This window comes from Rhinolophus sinicus, chromosome 15 (assembly GCF_057876585.1).
Source record: "Rhinolophus sinicus isolate RSI-liver-muscle chromosome 15, RSI-T2T, whole genome shotgun sequence".
NCBI lineage: Eukaryota > Metazoa > Chordata > Mammalia > Chiroptera > Rhinolophidae > Rhinolophus > Rhinolophus sinicus.
This window is the reverse complement of record NC_142515.1, coordinates 86,645,593-86,671,317: the sequence shown is the minus strand read 5'-3', so window position 1 is coordinate 86,671,317 and position 25,725 is coordinate 86,645,593. Positions and strand designations below refer to the sequence as shown.

The 25,725-nt window shown below is 52.5% G+C and overlaps 3 protein-coding genes across 10 annotated transcripts; all 3 read right to left on the bottom strand.

Moving 5' to 3' along the window:
* Positions 1–311: 311 nt before the first annotated feature.
* On the bottom strand, positions 312–4,459 carry C15H19orf53 (chromosome 15 C19orf53 homolog). The gene is made up of 3 exons (XM_019746170.3): positions 4,001–4,459; positions 3,864–3,919; positions 312–1,598 (listed from the first exon to the last, which is right to left on the bottom strand). Exons 1-3 carry the CDS (start codon positions 4,092–4,094, stop codon positions 1,452–1,454), a joined length of 297 nt encoding a protein of 98 aa, XP_019601729.1. The 5' UTR covers positions 4,095–4,459; the 3' UTR covers positions 312–1,451.
* Positions 4,460–4,965: 506 nt separating this feature from the next.
* MRI1 (methylthioribose-1-phosphate isomerase 1) lies at positions 4,966–11,414 on the bottom strand. Its single transcript, XM_019746150.3, has 6 exons — positions 10,392–11,414; positions 10,076–10,314; positions 9,114–9,289; positions 7,876–8,052; positions 7,573–7,797; positions 4,966–5,191 (listed from the first exon to the last, which is right to left on the bottom strand). The coding sequence occupies exons 1-6, from the start codon at positions 10,524–10,526 to the stop codon at positions 5,064–5,066; spliced, it is 1,080 nt and encodes a 359-aa protein (XP_019601709.1). The 5' UTR covers positions 10,527–11,414; the 3' UTR covers positions 4,966–5,063.
* Positions 11,415–11,558: 144 nt separating this feature from the next.
* Positions 11,559–23,849, bottom strand: YJU2B (YJU2 splicing factor homolog B). 8 transcript variants are annotated; one of them, XM_088792428.1, is made up of 12 exons: positions 23,776–23,849; positions 23,019–23,059; positions 21,501–21,567; positions 21,184–21,228; positions 19,902–19,955; positions 18,768–18,940; positions 17,356–17,411; positions 15,925–15,985; positions 14,953–15,095; positions 14,692–14,864; positions 12,364–12,502; positions 11,559–12,236 (listed from the first exon to the last, which is right to left on the bottom strand). In XM_088792428.1, exons 7-12 carry the CDS (start codon positions 17,402–17,404, stop codon positions 11,755–11,757), a joined length of 1,047 nt encoding a protein of 348 aa, XP_088648554.1. In that variant the 5' UTR covers positions 17,405–17,411; positions 18,768–18,940; positions 19,902–19,955; positions 21,184–21,228; positions 21,501–21,567; positions 23,019–23,059; positions 23,776–23,849; the 3' UTR covers positions 11,559–11,754. The 8 variants fall into 8 exon arrangements, with proteins under 8 accessions (XP_088648554.1, XP_074194174.1, XP_074194175.1 ...); XM_074338073.2 differs by having other exon boundaries at positions 18,768–18,850; XM_074338074.2 differs by lacking the exon at positions 23,776–23,849 and adding an exon at positions 23,624–23,765 and having other exon boundaries at positions 18,768–18,850.
* Positions 23,850–25,725: the final 1,876 nt, after the last annotated feature.

Genomic DNA, 25,725 nt, shown 5'->3' with positions numbered 1-25,725 from the left:
TTGGTCAAAGAAAATGCTAATGCTATGAATCAGACAGCCTGGGAGGGTGTATTGTACAGCCGATACACTGAATGATGGTGAGTCACTGAAAAGCAAAATTTTCCCTGCAGAAGCAATTCATTCTTTCACTCAACAAACACCTGAGAGAGACAGAAATCAGATCACTGGTCGCCAGACAATGGGGAAAGGGCGAATGGGGAGTGACAGCTAATGAGGACAGGGTCATCTTTCAGGTGATAGTTTGGAACTAGAGGTGGTCACAAAACACTGTGAAATGTACTAAATGCCACTGAACTGTACACTTTTAAATATCAATTTTATACGTGAATTTTAATTACAAAGACAAAAACCAAGCAAGCAAGGAGAGCAATTTCATAAACACAAAAATCCTAATTGACATCTTGAAAAAATCGGGAATTATGGCAGCAGAGCCTGAATTTGATGGCGACTTTCCAGTTTGGAGTTTCCCTGGGTCCAGCCTGGTACCTGAACTGTGACCTGCCCCTCATCCCCGACACAGGGAAGGAAGGTCACTAGGCTGGAGCTCCCGGCTGACTCCACAGGCAGCGCCCAGTCCAGCAGACCAGAGTGACAATTTTCGGGAGGGAACACCCAGGATGGAGCAGGAGAGAATCTTGGTGTGGGAAGACAGGCTGGGGATGGTCAGCTGCGAGCACTGGGACTCAGCCAGTGGTGGGTTCACGTCCTGGATCTGCAGTTAACACCCCAACCTGGGATGAAGTGATGGGTGGTAAGCACTAAAACAATGCCTGGTCCACAGGCAGCGAAAGGAAAACACTAGATGTTGTGACCTTTTTATACTCGTAGATCAAGATGGCACCGAGCAGTTCATAAGTGCATTCTGGTTTAATCAGCACTGTGACCCTACCAGGTGGTGTCAACACTTCTCTGTCCTATGGATGGAAAATGGTTCCCGATGTCACCTGGCTTGTCCCTGGCAGAAGGGGTGACCTGGGCATGTCTGGGTAGGGTGTGCAGGTAAGTGAGGAGGTTGGTGGAAATCACCCGGTGGGAGGGAGGTAAAGCCTGCATGTGGCTGGTCTTCTGTAGAAATTGCTGGGGCTGACCGGCTTAGTTCACTTGGCCTGTGGCCCCAGCACTGGCCTGCTCACAGGAGCACGTGACTGCAGGAGCAATGCAAAGCGAGGTTTATTGCTCCAGGGTAAACCAGTGGACACAGGAACTGGGGAGTTGAACTTGTTCTCGGGGCCACTGCTGAGTTCTCACAACCCAGGGAAACCGACCCACGCGCTATAGATGTGCTGGTTGCCTGCTCACAAGCAAGGCCACCCCCCTACCCAGATGTTCGAGCCGCAACCCAAGGCTCTCCGGAGCAGGGCTCCTGTCCACGGTGCTGCCCATGGAGTCACCTGCAGAGATCTGAGCACGGAGGCGGGGGCTGCAGTGATGGCCTCCGCTGGGCCGAGTTTTTAGGAAGGTGTCTTGGTGGAGGAGGAAGAGGCTGCCTCCTTCTTCTTGGTGGGGGCCTTCACCAGTGCCAGCTTCTTGGGCAGGCTCGTGCTGGCTTTCATGACCACGTCATGTTCAATCTTCTTCCGGATCCCGACTTCCAGGTCCTGAGGGGGCAACCGCGGGGCAATGAGACTGGGATTTGAGGTGGAGGGAGTGAAGGAGGGCCTGACTTGGGGCTAGATCAGCAACTACCCCTGAAACAGCACCTGAGACTCTGGTGGCTGGGGTTTAGTCCTGCTTTTGTCTTGCAATCTTTGGGATATTACATACAAAAAAACCCCTTCTCATCTCTGGACCTCAGCTTCTAAACTTCTGCTCACCCCTATTTCACAGATGGGGAAACGGAGGCTCCTAGAAGGCACTTGCCCAGGGTTCCCAAACCACGTTTGGGAAACTGGAACCTGGCATGCCCAGAGCCTCTGATCTCAGCCTCCAGGCAGACAGCTCCTCCAGTCCCATGTCATCTCTGCTTTGCACATGGTGAACTGGGGCTCTGAGAGACAGAGATGTGAACAAGTTCAAGTACAGGGATTGGAAGCTAAGTGTGTTTGGGTCCAAAACCAGTAGTTTAATCATATTCCCCAAACCACCTCCTTGCCCTGTCCGTATAAGTTCCAGTGACCAGGAGCACCATGACCATCATCACATGCCTGGGCGCAGGGGACATTACAGCAAACATGACACAGAAAAATCCCTGCCCTCACAGAGCTGACACTCAGTGCATAGGTGGGGACAATACAAATGCCAATGACACATTATGATAAACTATTAAATGATGATAAATGTTAAATGCTGCTACGGAGAAAAGAAAATAAGGGCTAGTGAGTGGGGGTGGGGCTGTGTGGCTCCCATACAGGGCAGCTGTTCAGAAGCAACACTTGCAGTTAGACTTGGCTTGGAGGAAGGGAGTCAAGAGAATTTCTGGGTGAAGAACCCGGGCAGAGGAAACTGTGCAAAAGTTCTGAGGTGGGACAAGGAGCAATTAAAGGGCCAGTGAGGCTAGAGGGAGCAAGGGGGAGAGTGTGAGGAGACGAGGACAAGGAGGTGATGGGCAAAGTGTGCAGGGCCTTGTGGAGGACTTAGGTTTTTCCTGAGTGAGGTGGGAGCCATCGAGTTCTGGGCAGAGAAGGAAGATGATCTGACTTGAAGTGCTCACAGGCGCCCTCTGGCTGCTATGGGGGCTGGGTGGGGGGAGGCAGGCGATAGGGAGGATGTGGCTGCAGGTGCAAGACAAGGGGGTGGGGCCAGGGGAGCGGTGGGTCTGGGAAATGGGAAGTGGGTGGATTCCAGATTAATCCTAAAGGCAAAAAGGATGGGATCCTATCTGGATGTGAGAGAAAGTAGGGAATCAAGGATGACCCCAAATATTTTGAAATTCAGGACACAGTGTTCCTGAACAGAGACTACTCGTATAACTTGGTCACATCAGGGAGGGAGAGGAGAGGATCAGAAGCTTGGTTTCGGACATGCCCAATCTGAGATGCTCATGAGACAGCCCCCCTTCCTGTTCCCAGAAGGAGGTAAGCAGGCTGCTGGGCACAAAGTTCTGATAAAACCAAGGCTCTGGGGAAACTGAACAATTTACACAGATTACACACTAGTTAGTGTGGAATACAATTCGAACTCAGATCTGACTGAAAACTAGTTTTAATTTTCTGTAACTTCCTCATAAGCTCAACCCTACCCACCTATATAAAAAAGCTGCACTTAAAATACAACCACAAAAATGACAATAACCAACTTAGCTAACATTTATTTGCGCCCTGTGCTGTTCTCAGCGCTTTACAGGTGCCCTATGGCAATGAATCCTTGCCACTCTAGGGAAAGGTGCCATCACTATATTTCATAGGTAAGAGGCTCAGGGTGAACAAATATTAGCCATCAATGGAGCTGCGATTTGCACCCTGAACTGCCTTCTTGCAAAGCTGGGGTTTTCCTATGTCACCTCCCCTCCCGAGTTCTATTAAAAAACTCCTTTCCTATGTCACCTCCCCTCCCGAGTTCTATTAAAAAAACAGTAACAGCCAAAGCAGCTAAAGTGTGTTAAATACGTTTTGCGGGCCAGGTCTTGCTTCTACGAGGCCCGCTGAATATATGATGCTCCTGTATCAACTGCACACGGGAGGAAACCGAAGCTCAGGGAGCCGAGAGTTCTCCAGGCCCCTCTCCATTTCCAGGCGTCATCCCTGGAACCCTCCGTAGACCTCCAGGCTCCCTACCCTTAGCTCCTGTCCGGCTTAGCTCCATCCCTGGTCCCTCCGCCGGTTCCAGGCTCCATCCCCGGTTCCCCGCTGTCGCTAGGTTCCATCTCTGGTTCCCCACACCGGCCCCCTAACTCCGTCCCTCGCCCCTCGCACGCCCCCACTTACCTTCTTGAGCTTTCGCTGCTGCACAACGCGCGCCTTCTTGGGGGCGATAACACGACCTGGGGAAAGAGGCGCTCGCATGAGGTCGGGGAGTCCCGGGCCCACCTCGCCCACCTCGCAGCCTCCGGAGCGCTTTTTACCTCCTTTCCTCGGGGCCCGGTTCCGCTCCGAAGCCGCCGCGGTCTTGCTCTTCACCGGCTTCCGCGCTTGGAACTTGCGCTGCCCCTGCGCCATGATCGACTACACGCAGGAAGGGGCGGAGCTGTGAACAGCTGCAGCCGGAAAGGCGCAAGGCACGATGGGATACATGGAGGCTGGAGGGCGCAAGCGCTCACGGGAAACACCATGGCGAAGGGTTTAAGGGACGGCTCCCCACAAGAGTGGGTGATTATAGGCAGCGTCGCGCATAATATTCGAAGGAAAGATTATAAAAAGCTAAGATTTACTGCGCGCTCATTTGTTTTGCAAAACGTATACTGTTTTATGCTCTTTGTACACAAAATTCAGTTTAGGACAAGGGTGAGGTGAGTGAGGCACCTACTGGTGCAAAATGTAAGGGGGCCCAGAATTCTGTCATCCGATAGCGTTTTAGAAAAAAATCAAATCGTCAAACTACAGCCTGTAGACTGGCAGCCTAATGTTGGAAATAAAGTTTTATTGGAACAAGGGCTGGTATCCTGGGTGAGGTAAGGTCAAGGTATGTAAATGTAGGATTCCATCCTATTTAATAGCTTGGTATTTTGTTCGTCATGAATTTTTTTGCATTAATTATGATTTTAAAAAAATATTGAAACTATTTTTAACCTTGGTTACTGAGCTTTTTGGTGTCTCCTTTAAAAATATGCACCTGAGGTATAACCCTAGTTCCAGTTCTGAGAGCAACCTATGAGGGTGATACTAGTATTGACCCCATTTTATAAATGAAGAAACCAAAGTATGGAGAGGTGAAGTGACTTGGCAAAAATCACACAGCAGAAAAAGTGGCAGAGCTGGGATATGAACTTGAGCAGCCTAGCTCCAGCGGCTGGGCTCTTCCGAGCCATGCAAAGTCTGCTCTCCCTGCTGTAGGAAGAAGTGTGGTTGTGGGAAGAAGGTCAGCTTTGGGGCAGGCCTTTCAATAAGTTTTATTATAAAACCTAGGGGTGGGGGTAGGGTAGGATATGGAGAGCCAGGTTGGTTACTTCTCCATCTAGGGTCCCACCCTCAGGAGACGGTGGTGCTTAAGGCTGCCCGGAGTTCTTTGGGGGCAAAGACGCCCAGCTCTGTGATGATGCCACCGGTGATGAGGTCATGGGGGGTGACATCGAAGGCAGGATTCCAAACCCCAATTCCTGCAGGGGAAAGAGGGGAGGCAAGAATGCAGGTATTTGGCTTTGTGAAAGTTCTCAAGCTGTTGTCACCTGTCCCCTCCCATGGTGGTTCTTAGAATTACGGAATCCTTGAGAATCTGGGGATACTAACCCCAAAAGTGCATGAAAGCATGGACTTTGGCACCCAGTAACAAGTTTAGACCTCTCCCTACATACCACGCCTGTATTGTTGCTGTCCAAGAAGGTTTTGAAGTCTAATATACAATTACCCCACTTCTGCCTGCTTCAAAGATCTCTTTAAGAATTTCCAAGAATCCACCTCAGGGAACTTTGCATGTCCTGTGCCCTCTGCCTACATGCTCTCCCTCAGATATGCACATGACTCAATGCTTTCTTTACTTTAGGTCTTTGCTCAAATGTCACCTTCTCAGTGAGGACTTCTCTGATCATCCTGTCTGAACCCCCTGCACAGATACTTGTTTGCCTCACTTCTCCTCAGCCCTTACCTCATTCTATAATTGTGTTGGTTATCGTGTTCATTGTCTGTCTCCCTGACCCAAATATCAGCTCCACGAGGGCAGGGACTTTTGTGTCTTTTTTCAATCTTGCATCCCAGCACTTAGCATCAATCAGGTGCTCAAAAACATTTGCTGAATGATTTACTGAGTGTAGATCACAACTTACACAAGAGGCTGCAAACTGGTGGCCTATAACTGTTTTCTCTGGCTCACAGTTTTTTAAGACCACTGGATTAGCTGCCAGCTTTCAAAAGGTGGGAGATTTCAGATGTTAACACGTTGCGTACGTTAAACACGTTGTTTAAATCCCTCATACCCCTCTGTTCCGGCAGTTTTTAAAAGAAACTACTTTAAAATGCACTCTTCTCTTTAAAGCGTAAATGCTTCTATGTCATTTATTATTTTTCTATGGAATTTTTTAGGATTTAGTCACCTATGATGTTAGTAATCCCTCCTGGTGTGATACTGCAGAAAGCAGCTTCCTTTATTATTAACGAAACACAAATAATTCAATAAAATGTGCAAAGTAAAAAGAGTCAACAGTAAAAACGAGAATTCTCGTTATCCGTCCCTAACGCATGGCTCAGAAAAAAACGAAGATTCTCGTGATCCGTACGTAACGTGTTAAAAAATATAAGGCTACTCTTGGAAAAGTCAGAAGACTCATTTTCCTGGGGTGTGCATTCCTGTGACCACTACTGGGAATCTCTCACAGCTGCGAGGCAGAGTGTCAGGCCACAGACTATACCTCGCCTGTGTCGCTTATGTCCTGCTGCCCCAGTTTTATTTTTATTTTTTGGGGGGGTGGTGGGTGGTCAACTCTGCTTTCCAGAGTCTTATGGATTATGACCGTGCTAATTACGCCTCTAGGAAAGTAGAGGTACCAAAAAAACAATGAGAAAAAAAAAATCAGAATTAATGCATCTATTTTTAAAAAGCTATAAGGAATCACAACAGAATATCAGGACTTCTCTCTGCCTAGTTGTATAGTTATTTTTACTCTGACTCCATACTTGGACTATGGGGTGGTGGCCCTATAGTATTTTCAGTGCTTAACCAGTCCTTTTAAAAAAAGGTTTTCAATTATCATTGTTAATGGGTGCTAACTGAGGGTCAGGCCTGTTCTCCATGTCACGTGGGTTAATTCACTGAAGGCCCTGGGGTTTAAGAGGCAAGTCATAATAACAGCCCATCTTACAGATAGGAATATTGGGGTTCTTAGGGATGAGAGAACTTAGGCAACCTGCCCATAGCTACAAAGCCAGGAAGCAGGGAGAAGCTGAGAAATACCTTGTTTCCCCAAAAATAAGACCGAGCTGGACAATCAGCTCTAATGAGTCTTTTGGAGCAAAAATTAATATAAGACCTGGTCTTGTAGTAAAATAAGACCGGGTATAATATAATATAATATAATATAATATAATATAATATAATATAATATAATATAATATAAACGGGTCTTTATAATGTAACATAATATAGTATAATGTGATATAATACCCGATCTTATATTAATTTTTGCTCCAAAAGAGGCATTAGAGTTGACTGTCCAGCTAGGTCTTATTTTCAGGGAAAACACAGTATGTGTCTCTTCATAGGCACTTGGCTGAACATTATTCTTATTTCCTCTTCCTCTTCTTTTTTCTTATTTCTTCTTCAGGTAAGAAAACCGAGGTGGAGAATGGCAAAAAATTTGCTCAAGTTTTTCCAACTCACGAGTTTGGAATTCTGACCTTGAATTTGACCTCCAAGATGTTTCCACTCCAAGGAGCTGCCTCTGCCCCAGGAGGCTGATGACATCCAGCCCGGTGGAGGGACTGGAGTATCTACCTGGAGGTGCCCAGATACTGTGGGGCCTGCTCCTCCCCCTAAGCGATGGCTTACCAGGCGCTGCAATCCTGACTCCATTGATGTCAGTCAGCTCCTGGCCTGGGCGCTCCTCGATGATGATCTGCTGGCCCGACTCTAGATGGAGGTCACATGAGGAGCTGGGGGCGGCCACATAGAAGGGAATGCCATGGTGCTTGGCAGCAATGGCCAGCTGGTAAGTGCCCACCTTGTTCGCTGTGTCACCGTTGGCAACTACGCGGTCAGCTCCCACAATGACAGCTGGGGAGCAAGATGTCGGGGGTCAGCACCTGGCTCTGGATGCCTGGAACCCTGCCTGTTGGCACCCCACCTACTGACCTGACACGCCCCGGTGGGCCATAGCAGCTGCTGCCATGCTGTCAGCAATGAGGGTGGCAGGGATCTGCTCGTAGACCAGCTCGAACGCCGTCAGCCGGGCCCCCTGGTTGTAGGGCCGGGTCTCTGTGCAGAAGGCAAGCTCCAGGCGGCCAAGGTTGTGCAGTGAGCGGATCACACCTGTAGAGCCCCACCCATCAGCAGAAGGCCAGGGTGAGACAGAAAGGGACAGTCGGGCAGGGTTGCCCACTGGTTAGGGGCACAGATCTCCAAAGGCTTGCCACCCCGGGGGACCTTGCTGTGGCTGTTCCCTCTGCCTGATACATGTGTGCTTAGAAAACACCTTCTCGGTGAGTCCTTCCTGACCCCTCCATCTCACATAGCGACCCCCACACCTCTGACGTCTTTCCTGTTCTCCCTCCTCTGCACTTATCACCTTTGAATGCGTCATACATATTTACTGACTTGCTTTTGTCTATTCCTCCTAGTTTCCTGTCCCGATGGCTGAGATTTTGTTTACTGTATTCACTGCTGGGTACCCAGCATCTAGGACTGTGCCTGGCACACAGTAGGTGCTTGATAAATGTTTACTGAGTGAATGAAGGAATCTATGCACGAATAGTGGGGTATACAGTAAGTGCCTACTAAATATTTGTTGAGTAAATGGATGAAAGTCTTGCCATCAGGGCCTCAGTTCTCAGGTCCCAAGGTGGGACCCAGGCAGGTAGGGAAATCTGGAGAAATTAGGATCAGGTGGAATCTGCTGCCTTGAGCCCCAACACCCAGTCCCCCCCTCCTCTCCTGGTCACGGGTACTCGTCTTTCCTTGGGGCTCACTCTCTGCCCCGTCCTCTTAGAGTCCACATCCTGCCTACACTCTGCCCACGCAGGCCAGGCCCATAGAGTGATTGATCTTGGATGGGCAGGTGATTCCATCAGAGGCCCTAAGACACAAAGAGAATTTTGTGGCACTGTTGCGTAAGACCCCTGGCTTTATTCTTCCTTATCTGAATACTGGCAGACCCTCTGCCAACTCATGGAGTGTGAGCAGGAGGGCAGAGCTTAGGAACAGAAATAGATGAGTCCTGATGCTATTTGAACCCCTGGATTCAGCCATACCTGAAGCGTTTCTGTACAAGAACTAATCAATTCCCACTTTTTCAGGGGTAGGAAAAGTGATTTGAGTTTCTTTCTCTTGCATCTAAAAGTGGCCCTCCCGCATCCCCATGGATGCCCACTCACCCAGGGCTGTGCCATAGCCAGCAGTGGCCAGTGCACCAGTGTTACAGTGGGTCAGCACGGTCACCTTGCCACCCTTGGGGGCTGCTCGCTCCAGGAGGTGTTGAGCTCCCAGGTCCCCAATGCTCCGATTATCCTTGAGGTCTTTCTCCAGCATGTCCTCAGCATAGCAGATCACTCTGGGACCATAAGGGGCTCTCAGCAGCAGCCACCAGGCCTCAGAGCCTGGGCTAGCCCCTTCTTCCTGCCCAGCTCCCTTGCTGAAAGCCTCTCACAGCTGTGAGGCCTGGACTCTTCTGGTATTGCCACCTGTCACTCCATTCACTCATGCAACAGGTTAACAGAGCACCTCCTGTGTGGGAAGTGCTGGGGGGCACAGCAGTGAACAAGGCCAACATCTCTGCCCCTGTGGAGCTGACACTGGAGTGTGGGAGGCAAACGATGAGCAGATAATATGGGGAAGGAAAAGGCAGCAGAGTTAGGGGAATGGGGGTGTAACATATGGGGGCTGGGGAAGACAGAAACCTGAAACCTGAAGGAGAGGACATCTGTGGATACCTGGCTTGCAGAAATGGCATGTACAAAGGCCCTGAGGCAGGAGGAAGCTGGGAGGGGTCAAGGAACATGAGCGCAATGGTGTAGCTAGAGTGGAGGGGGAAAATGGGAAAAGAAGAGGGCAGGTAAGAAAATTCCTCAAAGCAAAAACCAGAAGAACGCGAGGTAGCACTGACAAAGACCTCCAAGGGAGCCAGGGGAGAGGAAGGGGGGCCTGGGCATGTTCAGGAGAGGCACAGTCAAAGGAGTTCAAGCACCTAGGAGCTGGGCTGTCTGGGCTCAACTCCCAGTCCTGCTTGTGTGGCCTCTGGCTAAGCGCTCCTTGCCTGTTTCCCATCTGTAAAACGGGTCGCTGTGCGCAAAAAATGAGTTAGCCTCCACTGAGCAGTGCCTGGCACCAAGAACCCTACCTCTCCCGGACCGCCTCCTCCGTGGCACCCTCTCGCTCGGCCTCCCGGGCTGCCGCGTCGGCCAGGTCGCGGGCGGCGCGGGCCATGTTGACCGCGGTGGGCCGGGCGGTGACTAAGAAGCTCAGCGCGTCGCGCACGAAGGCCACGAGCGCGGCGAGTCCCGGTCCCCCGGCGCCCGCCTGCAGTTCCACGGCGAGGCTGAGGCAGCCCACGAGCGCTATGGCCGGGGCACCGCGTACCTGAAGGGGAGGGATCCGGTCGTCAGGGGCGCCAAGTGCAGGCGCTTCCTACCCTCAGCCCTGCAGCTGCGCCGCACCTTCATGGCGCGGATGGCTTCCCAGGCCTGGCGCACCGAGCCGACCCCCTCGTAGCGCCTCTGCTGGGGCAGCAGCAGTTGGTCGAGGATCTGCAGTGAGCCCCTCGAGTAGCGGATCGCTTCCAGTGGGGGCATGGTGCTACCAACGCACTCCTCGCTGTTCCTCGGTGCAGGGGGCCGCACGGAAGTGGGGCGGGGCCGGAGTGCGTGGGGCCTCCTCCGGAAGGAGGCGCATGCGCACGCCAGCCCCGCAGGTTCCCGAACCTGCCGTCCACGCACTGATCCTACCCCTATCTCCAGCAAAAGTCCGCCATTTAGCCGCCCCCTCGAACCACAGTGATGGCACCATTTACGAGAAACCTGGATGCAAGGTCCTGTGTTTAGCGTCCGGTTAGGTGTTCAGAGCATGACCCCAAATCCACGTGGGCACCTTCAGGTGCCTGACTTCTCCAGCCACAGTGAGCGCTGGCGGTCCTAATTGGGGATTCGAGGAATGAACAGGCTCTTACTGCTGCCCTAAGACCTTCCCATCCCCGTGGGGAGCAACGGCTGGTGGACTGGGGGCAGTCGCTGAGGCCACCACGTCCGGATTACATATTCAGATGGAACCTCAGCCCCAGCAGGGGTGGGTCTGTTTTGTTCATGGCTGTATCCCTGGTGGCTAGGACAGTGCCTAGCGCACTGCACGTGTTCCATCAATATTTGCCAAATGATCTTTTCCAAGGTTTAGGGGGAGGTGGCAGGCTATGAGTCTCCTGGTGTATGCACGGTTGTTTTGGGACATTTTCTGCTGTTTACCAACTTCCTTCACAAGCAGCAACATGCTAGGACCTTTTTCGTGACCTAAGTAGCCGCCAGGGGCCAGGGACAATGAACAGCTCACACCTGCATGGACCCTCTGTGTGCCCTCAGCCCTGGCCTCCCAGCTGCCTGGTCTCTTTTGCACTTTTCACTTTCAGCCTGTGCCACCTCCTCTGGGAAGTCTGCCATGATTGCAGACCAACCTGAGCCACTACCTTGAAGCCCTCATGTTGGGTGAGGACCATGGTTGCAGTCACAGTTGTAGCCCCAGCATCACCATTTGCTTTGAGGCCTGCCAAGCTTAGTTGGGTGGTGGGGTAGGGGAGAGGGGCAGCCCCTGGGCCCGTCTAGTAACCTAAGGCAGGGCAAAGAAGCAGGCTTTAATTTTGGGGGGTCCTACAAGGCACATACAACCTCTTCGGGACCAAATAAATAACAACTCCATCACTGTGGGAAGGTAAGGTCTGGGGAGGGGGCGGCGTCTGAGCTCTGAGGGCTGGTGGGTGAGGGGGACCGCAGTCTATGAGGGGCTTCCTGGAGGGGGTCCAGTCCCTGGAATCGCTCACTCACTCTCTGAGTCTGAGTAGTCAGCCACGAGGGAGGAGCTGAGGGTGCAGGGGTGTGGCATGTCCTGGGGAACAGGTGCCTCCTGAGAGGAGCCTGCTGGAGACCAGGGCCTGTCCTGACAGCTCCCATCCTGCTCCTGAGGCGCACTGGTCTTGGCTATCTCCTGCAAGCAGTCTTGAGGGGATGTGGGCCTGTCCTGGGTGGTGCCCTCTAACACCTGTGGCTCCCCAGACTCGGCCGCATGCTGGGGGCTCTCTGAGATCTCTCGGGACTGCCTTCGCACGATGCCCAGATCCCCCACAGAGATGAGGCCGCCGGCAGTGGCAGATCTGCGGTTCTGGGCCAGCTTCTTCAGGACACCACCAGCTTTGCTGCTGCCACTGCTGCTGCTGCTGCCGCTGCCAGGTCCTGAGGCAGAGGGGAACCAGGAGCGGCTGATGATCTCTGTCCGCTTGAGTTTCTGCTTGTCCTCGTATGCTGGGGGGAGGGAGAAAAGGGGGGGGGGGCGGAGGTCCAGAGCCATCCTCTGCCCGGGTCTGCCATGGCCCACTCACAGCCAGGACTCCCCATCTCTCCCCACCCATGCCCACTAGCCCCCACGCACAGTCCAGGGTGTGGAACTTGAGCAGGGCGGCCAGCCTGCGGTCATCCTCTGTCTCAGGCACCAGTGGGATGGCCAGGCTCGCCTTAGCCTGCAGGGCCTGGTCCCTCTCCTCTTCCTCCTGCAGGGCTTTTTTCTTTTCCTGTGGGGGGAAGGGATGGTGGCCATCAAAGCCCTAACTTCTGTGCCCGTTGACCCAGGGGTCATCACTTCAGATCTCAGGGTCTCAGTTTCCTCCTCTCTAAGATCATGGGAGAATAGGGCCTCACACATTGGTTAGGGCACAGAAGGTGCTTAACAAACGAGAGGTGCAATTGTCATTAATACGTGTACCATTCAGTTCTTCACTCATTCATTCCACAAATATTTACAGGATGCCCATCTTGTCCCAGGCCTTGTTCTAGACACTGGGGACACCGCAGAGGGCGGACAGACAAAATCCATTGCCTTCATGGAGCTGACATTCTAGTGGGCGAGAGACAATAGTGGTGAGTAGAAAAAGAATGCCGGAAAGAGGGTAGGGAGTGGGCAGGAGGCTCAACTTTAAATGTGACTCAGGGTGGAGAGGAGGGTTAGGGACTATCTCCAAGAAAGTCACATCTGAGAAAAGACATCAGAGTGAGGGAGCCATGTGGGTATCTGGTTGTAGAGTGTTCCAAGGTGGATGGAACAGCCTGTGCAAAGGCCCTGAGGCAGACGTGTGCTTGGAGTGGTTGAGGAACAGTGAGGAGGCCAGTGTGGCTGGAGCAGAGTGAGCGAGGGGAAGGTAGGGCTGGAGCTGGGGCTGGGGCTGGGGCGGGGAGGGGTAGATCATTCAGGTCAGCCTGGTGGGTCACAGAGAGGACTTTGGCTTCTACTTTAAGTAAGCCGGAGAGCTATGGAGGGTTCTGAGCAGAGCAAGGTGATCTGATGCAGGTGTTCACAGAAGCCCCCTGGTGGCGGTTTGGGGAACAGACTGGGGGGAGTGGGAGGGTGGGAGCCTGGAGCCCAGGCTGGAGGAACTGTGGGGCTCCATGTGAGAAGTGATGGGGGTGGTGGCAGCAGCAAGATACTAGAGATCATTTGAAGATAGAGGCTGACAGACTTGTTAACAGGACATGGGGAGGGGGCCACCTCAAAGGGCTCAGTACCTGGAAGGATAGATGCCTTCTTTTTCTGAGAGGGGGACGAGGTGGGCAGTGCTGGTTAGGGACTGAGGTGGACTCATTGAGATGTTATGTTTGAGGGTCCTTAGACCCCCCCAGGTGGAGACGCCCAGAAGGCAGGGGACACATAGCTCAGTGCACAGGTCTGGTTGAAGGGATACACTTTCAGTAACAAATAATTAGTAAGAAAAGTAGTACTTTTACTCCTAATAATGGTGACCAGAGAATGATCAGAAAGGAAAGAGGAAGAGATGGAGCCGTAGGATGGTGAGAAAGCTTGCGGCCCATGGGGTCGCCTAGGCTCTGTTAGCAGCGTCCAGGAGCACAGGCCACCTCACAGAGTGAGAGAAGAGGGAGAAGGTTCTCATGTCCCACAGAACTTAACAGTGCCCTGCCAGACACCCGTGAGGGTGAGAAATCCATTTCTATTACACTCATCTGAACGTGCCATGTGTTCTCTGTCACTCCCTGTGACATAGGTCCACCAAGTATTTTTGGCACAACTTCAGGAGCCATTGTGCTCACTGACAGCAACAAGGCCAGGAGCGTCTTGGAGCCAGGACCAAGGTGCAGGGGGTACGAGTGGCATTTGCATCTGCACCCTCAGTGCCTTCACACAGGTGCAGGGGACTTGTCCAAGCATGTACACATTGAAATACACATTCTTACAGTTTATTATAAATGAGTTTCCCCTTTTTTTTCTGTCAGTCAGGGCATAGCAGGAGTGATTTTGGAAATTATCTGGCGGTGGGTTGACAATCTACGAATTTCGTTTTGGGACAGCTGAGTGGGCCCATGAAATGTGTTAGGAGTTGATCAGTAAGTCAGTGCTTTCTGGGCCTCCACCTGATAACCCACAGCAGGGTCAGGCCTCACCCACGCCCCGGCTCTAGGCTCGCTGTCCCTCTGAGATCTGCTGAAAACAAAGGCCGGTCCCTCCCCAGGGAAGGGCTACATGCTAAATGATAGCCGCTGGGCTAGGTACCTCCCATGGGCACCGTGAGGTCCCCACAATACAGTTGGGGAAACAGGCTCAGAGGGTAAAATGACGTGCCTATAGCTAAGATGTGATGGGGTGAGGGCTGGAGGCAGGTCTTAACCCGCCATGCGTTCTTGCCCTCCAGTGCTGGCGACATCAGGTGCCCCAGCTCACCTGTGGTCCGGACCCCAGGTAGAGCCCACTCACCCGGAACCTTTTCCGCAGCATGCTGTTGAGGGCGAAGTCATCCTTCCAGGCACTCTGGGCCTCCTGGATGTGGCTCAGGGTGGGGAGAGCCTTCTTGAGAGTGCTCCGGTCGGCTTCGCCATGTTCCAGGCGAAACATGGCGTCCGTCTCCAGCTTCTGCTTCTTCTCATGCTCTGCAACGGTGAGAGCACGGCTGGGCCTTCGGGACCCTGGCTCAGGCTCAGGGTCGGGGCCGGCTCCCCGGGTGTTCGCGGCGCTCACCTGTCGTCAGCACCTGCTCATTGTCTGCCATGTCCCAGCGCTCCTCCTTGCGTTGGGCACCACTCACAATCACATAGTCGCAATTGGCAGGATCCGTCTGCATCTCGATGTAGTTCACACAGAGGTGGCATTTCATCCGGAATCTGGGGGTAGGCAGGAATCAGGACAGTGTGACACCTGCCTGTTTCTTTCCATGGTGTATGTCATTCGACAAGTGTTCACTGAGCACCTACTACATGCCAGGTTCCATACCTGGGGTTACAGCCGTGGGTGAGACAGACAGGGTCCCCTCACTCCAGAACTGACTTTCTGTTTGGAGTTTGTTCATTCATTCATTCGTTCGTTCATTCATTCACTCAACAAACCTTCCTGAGCTAGGCTGCTCTGTGGCAGGTGTGGCACCAGCTGCTAGGGACACAGCAGTGCATCAAGCCAACCTACTCTAGGAGGTGTTAATGTTTTAGCAGGGGCCATGTTGGCAGCAAAGGCACAAGCAACCCGTGTTGGGTGGTGCTGGCCACTTTAGAAAAGGCCTTAGAGGCTGTGTTGGAGTAGAAACCCGAGGCGAGGGAGGGAGCCTTGATGTCTGGGAATACCGAGCTTTCCAGGTGGAGGGCACAGAGGTGGGAGCCTCCCTGGGATGAGGGAGGGACAGTGAGGAGGCTGTGTAGCTGGGGCAGAATGAGGGGAAGAGTGGGAGGAGGTGAGGGCAGGGAGGGGACAGAGCAGTGTGTGGGGCCTGGGGGCCGTGGGGAAGACTTAGGCTTTTACTCTGAGAAAGATGGGAGCTATGGAGGGTTCTAGGCAAGGGATGTGCCCAGATTGACAGACCAGGACAGTTTCCAGGACAGGTCTGCAGGGAATGGCCATCAGGAAGAGGGTACAAGCTCCCCTCCCACTCGGACTCCATTGTATCCCATTTACCCTGTGGCTGCCCCTGTGTCCCTGAGATGACTGCCAGGCTGCCTCTACCTGTATATCGGGGTCGTGTAGTAATTGCCAACCTTCTTCTTTTCTGCATTGTAACGAACACCTGGGAAGAGAAGGAGAGAGTGGAGGCTCGGGCTCACACTACCCCAGTGTCTTTTCTCTGGGAGAGGGGCAGATGGGGGTGGTATTCTGCTCCCCTGCAGGGGTGGCACCTAGGGAGGGCGCTGAAATTCAAGGCAGGACAGAGCTGTGTTCAGGCTGTGTGACAGGTGCTCAAGCCACAGAGGGTGGGTGGGAGCCAGAGGGCTTGGGTTCAAATTCTGACTCCCCCAGCTGTGTGAGCTCAGGCCAGTAGCCTCAGCCCTGTGGGCCTGTTTCACAATCTGGGCAGTAGGGATGACTACCATGCCCACTGCACAGGGCTACCGTGAGAACCACAGGAGTTCATAACCCACACAAGCGCTTAGAACAGGGCCTGGCTCAGCAAGCTTCCAAGAAGCTTGACATTTATTTGCTGGATTTATTGTTTTTCTAGAAAATGTTTGGGTTTTTGTTATTTTGCTGGCTAGATGATATATATTCTTGACTGTCTGACCTTGCTTATCAGTGAAAAAAGTTTAGACTAGAAAAACAGAGCCTGGGCTGGCAGGTGACGTGGGCTGGCTGGGTTTTCCTTCCCTGGGTGGCTGCTTCCGTACCCGGCCCTGAGGGTGACCAATGTGTGGTGTCAGGCCCAGCCCCACTGTTTGTTCCCCGAGGACCTGCTGGCCTTTGGGGCAGGTGCTCCTGACTGGGTCTGATCAGGGGGACGTGATGGGGGCTCGCTTGTCCTTCTCAGCAGTAGGATGGCCTGGTCCCCACTTCCTACATTTCCAAAGCCCCCGTGATAAGGACTGGACCCTCCGGCCAAGAGCTACTGGCTCCTGTTCACAGGGTGACCTACTTTCCTGGCCCAGGCACTGTGCGAGGAGCTGAGGGAGGTACTGTGAGGAGCCCAGAGGAGGAAACGAAGTCAGGATGTTTGAGTCACCTGCCTGAGGTCTCACCACTGCTGAGCGCAGCCTTGGATTCATTCATGCCTGTCTGTCTGTGCACCTGTGGTGTAGTCAGGGGTCCGAATGCTAATGGTATAAGGACAGTGATAGCAGCAAATTGACTTTATGAGCCCTTGCATGTGCCATGTGCTGTATGCTAAGCACTTTATATGCCACACAGGTGGACACTCACACCATCTGAATTTTACAGATGAGTAAACTGAGGCACACATAAGCTCGGTTGCTTGCCCAGGGTCACCCAGCTGGGAAGTGAGTCCAGAGCCCAGCCTGCTCACCGCTCCGCAATGAGGTGTGCGCCATCTCCTCCCTGACTCCTGACTGGGAACCCTGGCGGCGACGCCACCCGCAGTTAAGGGGCTTCAATGTCTGTGGGACTGACTGGTGGGGAGGTGGGCGCAGAGGGTGGGTGGCAGCTTACCCATGCCAATGTGGTTCTTGCAGCCGTCACACCAGATGTTATATGGCATCTCAAATCTACACAAACAGAAAACAGCTTATCTGCCACTATCCACTGGGTTTTCCCTTGGTCTCCACACCTGAAAATCCGGCCGCAGCTGCACTGCAAAGGGCACGCACACGGGGAGGATAAAGAATAGGGGGCGAGTGTTCCTACGGCCAGGCCTGTCCCCGCCTGCTGCTCCCTGGCCGGCCGACACAGGCCCAGTGAGTCTCTGTGGGTGCTGCCGTGCCTCCCGCGCCTTACCACAGCAGCTCCACGGCCTGCAGCGGAGGAGGAAGCAGGCCACAGGGGGCACTGGTACCCATTTGAGTTAGCCCAGGGCTTGTACTGGCACTGGATTTCTTTCCAACAGTTCTATGTGCAACATGTGATTCTGCTTTTCCATGAACAGCAGTGACAGAGCTTCCCTTTTAAAATAAAACCTTACGTAATGAGTAATGAGGTGAATTAAAGACACTGTACAGAGAAGGTGAGGGCTCAGCTACCAGAGTGGAGGGGGTGGCATGCACAGGTGAGCTTGGGCAGCTCTGGAGCATGGAAACGGAGGGAGTTTTGAGGTGACCTTCAGCCCTGTGCCTCTTGAGGCCACAGCTGAGACTCACATCTTGACTCCTTTTCCGTAGATATCCCCGCCTCTGATGATTTTGTCACCGGATCCTCTATTTAGGCCCAGGGTGGACACCAGAGGTTGAGATTGGAGTTCAAGAGGCACAGATGGAAGGGGTGAAGGGTTTACCCTTCTGGGGACACACAGCTGGCATCTGCTTCCTGTCACGGAGAGCAGGCCAGAAACAAGAGAACCCCAAGGGAAGGGCCATTGTCCTGGCTGGACAGCAGTAATAGCTGTGATTCTTTATCCTCCCCCTATCTGTGCCCTTTGCAATGAGACTCCGCAGCGGTTCCTGTCAGGAGTTGGTGTGTACTGCCCTACCCGCTGCGTCACGACTCCTTTTGCAGAATCGCTGGGACAGAGTGATGGGGTGCCAATTCCAGGTCTTGGCCTCAAGAGGCCTTGTGTACCTTTGCTTGCTCTCTTCTGGAACCTGACGCTGTTATATGAACAAGCCCAGGCTAGCCGGCTGGAGGATGAGACATGTGGAGACAGTCAGCTGGCCAAGGCCCTGCTGGACCAGCCAGTCCTCAGCTAGCCGACTCCCAAACATGTGAGAGCCTGGCCAGGTCAGTCAAGCCCGGCCCAGGCCAGCAGAGGCGTCCAGCTGAGTCACACGCTGAGGACTCAGACGTGCTTATCGTTTTGTACGTGGCCATGGCTGACTAAAACAGTGCCTTTCTGCCCGGGCAAACTGAGGTGCTGAATTCTCCAAGATTGAGGTCAGGTGACACGCGGCGCAGGCGTCCGCAGGCCTTACCTGATGATGAGGATGCCCTGGGACAGCTTCCGAGCCCGCTCCCGGAGTGGGTGGCTGTGGTGGTATCGGTTGAGAGAGCCATGCTGTGCGGAAAGGAGGACGGAGCAGGTTAGCACTCCTGAGCAGGGCGGCTCATGCTCTCACACTGGCCAACAGAAGCCTCTTCTTGTGACCTACCAGGGGAGTTAATAGCACAATGGAAGGCACAGAGGCCCTGGGGAAGCCAGTGGGGTTGGACTCAGGAATGCAGGAGATTGAATCTTTCTTCTCCCATTTAGGAGTTGAAAGCCACGTGATCTGGGTAGTGACCTCGCCTTTTGCCTTCCTGAGCCTCCATTTCCCCTATCCATCAACTGGATCATAATTACCTCCAGGTGTTGTGGGGAGAATTAGGTAAGATGACAATATTGGCAAATGTTTACTGGATACTTTATATGTGTCATCTCATTTTAATCCCTCAACAATTCTGTGAGGACAAGTTGTTTGATTTCCTTTTGAAACTGGCGTGGAGAGGCTGGGTCATGTGCCTGGAGTCACAGAGCCAAGATGCACTGACTCATTCAGCGGGCCCTACAGTGTGGGGACACAGCTGTGAACAAGACAGATGAACGTCTCTGCCCTAGTGGGGTGAATGTTCTAAAGGGGGGAGAAGGACAATGCCCAAATGGATGGATAATGCGTCAGGGAATTAGAAGGGCTCTGAAGGGAAATAAAGCACTAGGTGATGACATAGAGAACGAGACTCATGGTGAAAAGGAGGGAAGGAGCCTTATGGTGAAAAGGAGGAACAGGTTCCAGGAAGAGGGAACAGCAGAGGGTGTGAGGAGGCCAGAGGAGCGGGAGCTGGGAGAGCGAGGGGCTCGGACCCAGAGCCTGAGCATCAGACCTCATCCCGAGCCCTGCTAGGAACACGGCCAGCTGGGCAGAGTACAAGGGCACTGACGAGAGCCACATCTACAACTGGGAAAAGACTGCCCCAGACTCATGTGCTAAAGCACAAGGCAGGGAGACCTCAGGGTCGCCCACATTCTGCAGTGTGGCTCCAACTTCAGGAGGGGACGAGGTGCCTATGGCCCCTGCCCTGTGGGGGTCTCTTTGTTACCATGGACGTAGAGAAGGGAGCCTGCCCCTTACCTTTTCAGGGTTGAAATCTGGAGGGTAGTACTTGTTTACACCTTTCCTTTCACCCTGGAAAGCAGAAGAGATGTGACTCAGAGAAGGATCCACGGCAGATGTAGTCACCTCAAGGGGTGGGGCCTGGATGAGGGAGACTGAGGGACATCGTAGAGAATGGCCCTGGGCTCTGTGCCTAATGGGGACTGGTGACCTGGGAGAAAAACCACTGCCACTGCTGTGGAGAACTGCACGAGGGTTACACTCTCCTAAAGCAATGGCATTCAGTTTATTTATTATTTTTGGACCATGACTTACAGTGAAACATATTTAATATGGCAGCTGTGCAAATACACCTGTAATACAGCTGAGGCGCAGGTTTCACGAAAGAACACTTACTTTGGCTGGGGAGTCTCTCTTTTTAAATGATGGCAACCGGTCCTTGAGCTGACTGAACGACCGACCCACCAAAGCAGTGGGTCTCACATTACAACCACCTGGGAAGTTTCTAAAATACTAATAACTGGGATCCACCCCAGACAGCTCCTGACAGAGGACCTGCTCTGGGCAGTGGCACCTGGACACTGGGCTTTTAAAAAGCAACACGGAAAACACGTGTTTAAACAAATCCTTGTACACGCATGTTCACAGCAGCATTACTCACAACAGCCAAAAGGTGGGAACAACCCAAACACCCATCAATGGATAAATGGATAAACAAAATGTGGTCCATCCAGACAATGGAATATTACTCAGCCACAAAAAAAATTAAGGTCTGACACATGCCACAATGTGGATGAACCTTGAAGACACTGTTAAGTGAAAGAAGCCAAACACAAAAGGCACATTATGTATGATCCCATTTAGAGGAAATGTCCCAAACAGGCAAATCCATAGAGACAGGAAACAGATTGGTGGTTGCCAGGGGCTGGAAGACGGGGGATGGGGAGAGACTGCTAATGGGGATGGGGTCTCCTTTGGGGTGATGGAAACGTTCTGGAACTAAATAGAGGTGATGGTGGCACAACATTATGAATATGCTAAATGCCACAGAATCATACACTTTAAAATGGTTAATTTTATGTTATGTGAACTTCATCTCATTAAAAAATCAAAAAAGGAAAAAGCTTACCAGGTGATTTCAGTATGTAGCAAAGTTTGAGAACCACGGCACCAAAAGATCATGAATCCAGAGTTTGAAAATACCATCTTAGAGCTGGGGACTTTAGGGGAAGAAGGGGCCACTGCGGGGTACAATGAAGACCAGAAGAGAACCCCAAGGAACATAAGTCAGTCTACTCACCATCTTGGGACCCGGCTACTGGTCCTCGCCCTCAATGCGGCCAATCTGAAAAGACAAGACACTGACACTGATTGTGTTGTGTCAACCCACTGCCCAGTCCCACGCACCTGGGGAGCCTGGCGGGGGGGGTCCATGGCTTCCCTGCAAAGGTGCTACAAGCTGGGTGTGGTGGTGGCAACTCAGATGAGCCTCTCCCAGGTGTAGGAGGCATTCGAAGAGCAACATTTTTCTGTTTACAGTGTGTCCTGTCCACACTCCATGCATATATATTCACAGTTGACACTTCTCTCCCCTCCAGGGCCCCCATCATTGCTCACCTGGACCAGGGCAGTTGCCTCCCTCTGGTCTCCTGGCTCTGCCCTTGACGCCCACGGTCTGTTCTCCCTACAGGGGCCAGGAGGCTCTCTTAAAAAATATAAATCTGAAATATCATCGCTCTCCTGCTTAAATCCCTCGGGTGATTCCCACTGCTCGGAGTATCATGTCGAACCCCTTCCTGTGGCCTATGGCGCTTGGGTGCCTGCCTGCCTCTCCAAGCCCACCTCTCACCCTTCTCCCTTGTGCTTACTCTGTTCCAGTCACACTGGCTTCCTGGCTGCCTTTCGGAGGCTCAGTAGGTACAAGCCAACTGCCTTGAATGCTCCTCCACCAGCTGTCTGTTCTTTGTCACAGGTCTCAGCTCAAACATCCCCTGTCTGAGGCCTTGTCCGACCACCTGATCCAAAGTCACTTAGCCCCTGGAGTTCTTATCACATCACCCTGTGTCTGTTTACCTGTCTACAGTCTGTCTCCTCTGGCAGCTCTCACCTCGCTGTTATCTCCAGCACCGAGGACAGTGCCTTGTCCCTGATACATGCTGATGGATGAACCACTACGTAGTAACTGATTCAGGTTCCGTAAGAATCAGTGCAGGTGACACAGGTATCAAATGCAGGGGCTCCTTAAACTGGGGGTGGGACACCCCCTGCACCCTGCATGTTTGGAGGAGACTTTTAGGTCATATTAAAAGAAGTTCTACCTTACTCTAAAGAAACATACCAAGGAACTGAAGGGTATTCTATAACAAAGATTGGCAATTTTCTGTTAAAGGACATATAGTAAATAGTCCTGGCTTTGTGGGCCAGACTCTCAACTCTGCTCTTTATAGCTAGAAAGCAGCTATAGACACTATGTAAATGAATGGGTGCGGATGCACGCCAATAAAACTTTATTTAAAGACATTGAAATTTGCATTTCACGATTGTTACCTGTCACAAAATATTATTCTCTTGATTTTCCCCAAGCATTTAAGACATTAATGCTTCTTAGCTGGCAGCCTGTACAAAATTAGGCGGTGGGCTGGTTTTGGCCTGTGGGTATAGTCTGCTGGCTCCCTGTGCTCGAGTCAGGAAGCTTGGTCTAATTGTTTCTCCCAATTTAACTGTGTGCTCTCTAACGGTTATTGTGCGTCAGGTGCGGCACTGAGCCTGACATCATTGTCTCATTTACTCTGTATTATGTCACTATTTCTCCAGTTGTTGTGGGGGCTTAAGTAACTTGCCCAGGGTCAGAAGCTGATCAGGAGGCAGAGCCAAGGTACAGCCACAGTTGTAAACTATTCTGCCTTTGCCCCGAATCTCTCTCCATCTTGGGTCCTTCATCTGTAAAGTGGGCCCCTGGACCAGATTTTTCTAAGGTCCCTTCCAACCTAAAAATGCTTTTGCCAACAAAATAGCTAAGTGCTCACCCAGGCTTTGGGGTCACAGTTCCCTGGACTTGAATCCCAAAACTTTACTTCTCACTCGCTGGGTGACTGTGGCCAGTGTCTGAGCTTCCCTGAACTTATATTTCCTTACCTGTAAAGAGTGGATGAAGGATACAGGACTTTCTGGGGTTGCTGTGGATGAAATAACACACTGTGAAGTGCTTGCAGAGTAAGTACTCCGTTTACAGGGGCTGGAGTCTTAACATGGTTTTCCCACCCCAGCTGAGGCTCTAGGGTGGATATAATTGGAATCTCTGGTCCTTGGTGTCAAGAGTAATTATAGACTGCATTTGCCCAGGACGTACTGCTTGGACTCAGATGTCGACTCTGCATCTTGCCAGCGGCTTGACTTTTGGCAAGTTGCTTACACTCCCTGAGCCTCAAGTTTCCTCACCTATAAAATGGGGGTTACAGAAGTATCAACCTGATAAGGTTGCTGTTAAGACTCAATGAGTTGAATAAAGTTCTCAGAACAGCGCCTGACAAGTTAAACGGTAGTTTTGATTATTTCTCATGTCCACCGTTCTACAAACGTCATTTTACAAAATCTTCACCACAACCCAGCGAGGTAGGGGTTTACTGGTCCAATTTTTCAGATGAGGTAAATCGAGGGACCCTTCAGGTATAATATGGGCCAGGGTTGAGTCTGGGTCACCGCTGGAGCTGGGGATCTGAGTCGGGGTTCGCGACTGGGACCTGGGCCGGCTACGAACATCCTGATCGCGACCGCAGAGCCCAGCGGTCTTTGACGCGCTCGTCCCCGTCGGACGGCTCCGAGGTCGGAAGAAGTAGCAGCCAAACCCCCGGGCCTCCCCGGCCTGCCGGTCCCTCCGCCAGCCCGCACTTACCTGCCCTTCTCCTGACGTCACGCCGCGCCCGTGGCCGGAACTGAGAGCTGGGCGCGCAAGGGGGAGTGGCGCACTCCCTGCGTGACGGAGACGCCTGCGCGAGGCGGGGCGAGGCGATAGCGCCACGTTGATTGGCTGAGTGCAAACACGCCGCTCCCCAAAGTGGACCAATCCGGGCCTGCTCCTTCCGACCACAAACACGTCACGATGCCCCACCTCCGACCCCTCCCACTCTACCTGGCCCAATCAGAGACCGGCCTCCCTGCCGGCGAACCTCCTAGGAGCCCGAACTCGATCCCTGAAACCGTAGAGCAAGGGTGTTGGGCAAAGTTCTGCCCCTGCGGGCCAAACCAAACCAGCCCCTGGTTTTGAACGGTTAACGAGCTAAAACTGTTTTTCCATTTGTAAATGGTTGTGGGAAAAAAAAATCAAAAGAATAACATTTTATGACCTGTGAAAATAATATGAAGTTCAAATTTTAGTGCCCATAAATAAAATGTTATTGGAATACAGCTAAGTCCATTTATTTACTTATTGTCTATGGCCACTTTCCCACTACAATGGCAGAATTGAATGGTTGCAACAGAGAGTGTGTGGCCCATAGAGCCTAAAAAATTTACCATCTGACCCTTTTATGGAAGTGGGCCAGTCCCTGCCTTGGAGCCTTCATACTAGCCTGCTGTGCCTTCTGCGCAGGGGAGTGTGGCTTTTGAATTTACTTTTATGCTCTTATAGGGCCTAACAGAATCTGTTTGTCCATTTGTTCATTCAACAGCTGTTTATTAGGTGCCTGCTATATGCCAGGCCACAGGGATTTGAGAGTAAAGGACACACCCTTTTCTCATTGTGGGGACAGAGCCCCAGAGAGCAGTTTCCAGGCTCTCGGCCTCACATAGAAAGGTGCTGGATCAGGTAGTAAATGGCCATCAACTGTGATTGCATGGCCATCAGCTGTGGCTAGTTGGCCGTCAGCTGTAACCAGTGAGCCATTGGCCACTAATATAACTACTGTGGCTATGCTAGCAGAAAAAAGGGGGGCTAGCAAGAAGATGGTGGCTGAGCTAGCAAGAGCAGATTGCAGAGAGATGCATGCCGCCAGGGAGACGACAGTGGTGTGACTTCCCTATCCATGGCTCCGTGGGTGTTCCTTTTTGGCCTCACCATATCCTGTGTTCTTATGTGGGGAGCAGGAGCAGAGACCCCCGCCTGGATGACTCCCCGCACGACAAATGGCGCAGCGAGCAGGGTACGGTGCAGGCCAAAGCTCCCCGAAGGGCAGTGGAGCAGTTTGTGCGTATAAAAGCTCAGTCTCAGGAAGACCAGGAGGAGCAGCTGCCTGAGAGCTGGAACCCCATGGAGGGGTGGGAAGAAGAGGACGGTTCCCCAACCAGCACAGGCCGGAGAAAGCAAAGGACATTGCTGCCCTGTGGGCTGGGAAGTGCTTGCTGAGGCAGCCCAGATGCAGGACTTGTAGTCCCAGGAGGAAACGCTTGCTGAGTCCTCCCTGGGAGACCAGGGTGAGTTCAAGGTCATCCCTCACGCCCAGGACAACCCTGGCGAATGACTATGGACTATGGGGAATTGCCTTCTATCCCTAATTTAATGGACAGCTTGACTGTTTGTTTGGGAACATACCACCATGTAGTGGAACTGGGGGATGTTTGCTTTTGTGTCTTGACTGGCCACCATCGAAAATATGTAAGCACCTTGACTGTGAGCCACTGTTGTTCCAGCACAGTGCCCTGAGAGGCCCAGAGAGAGTGGCGGTGCCCTGAAAGCCTTGGCTGAGTCCAGGAAATCTGGCTGTGCCCAGAGAGGGTAGCAGTGCCCTGAGAGGCCCTGGCTGTGCCCGGGGAGACTGGTGGTACCCTAAGAAGCCCAGGAAGTCTGGCCGTGCCCAGGAGGACTGGTGGTGCCCTGAGAAATCCTGGCTGTGTCCAGCGAGCCTGG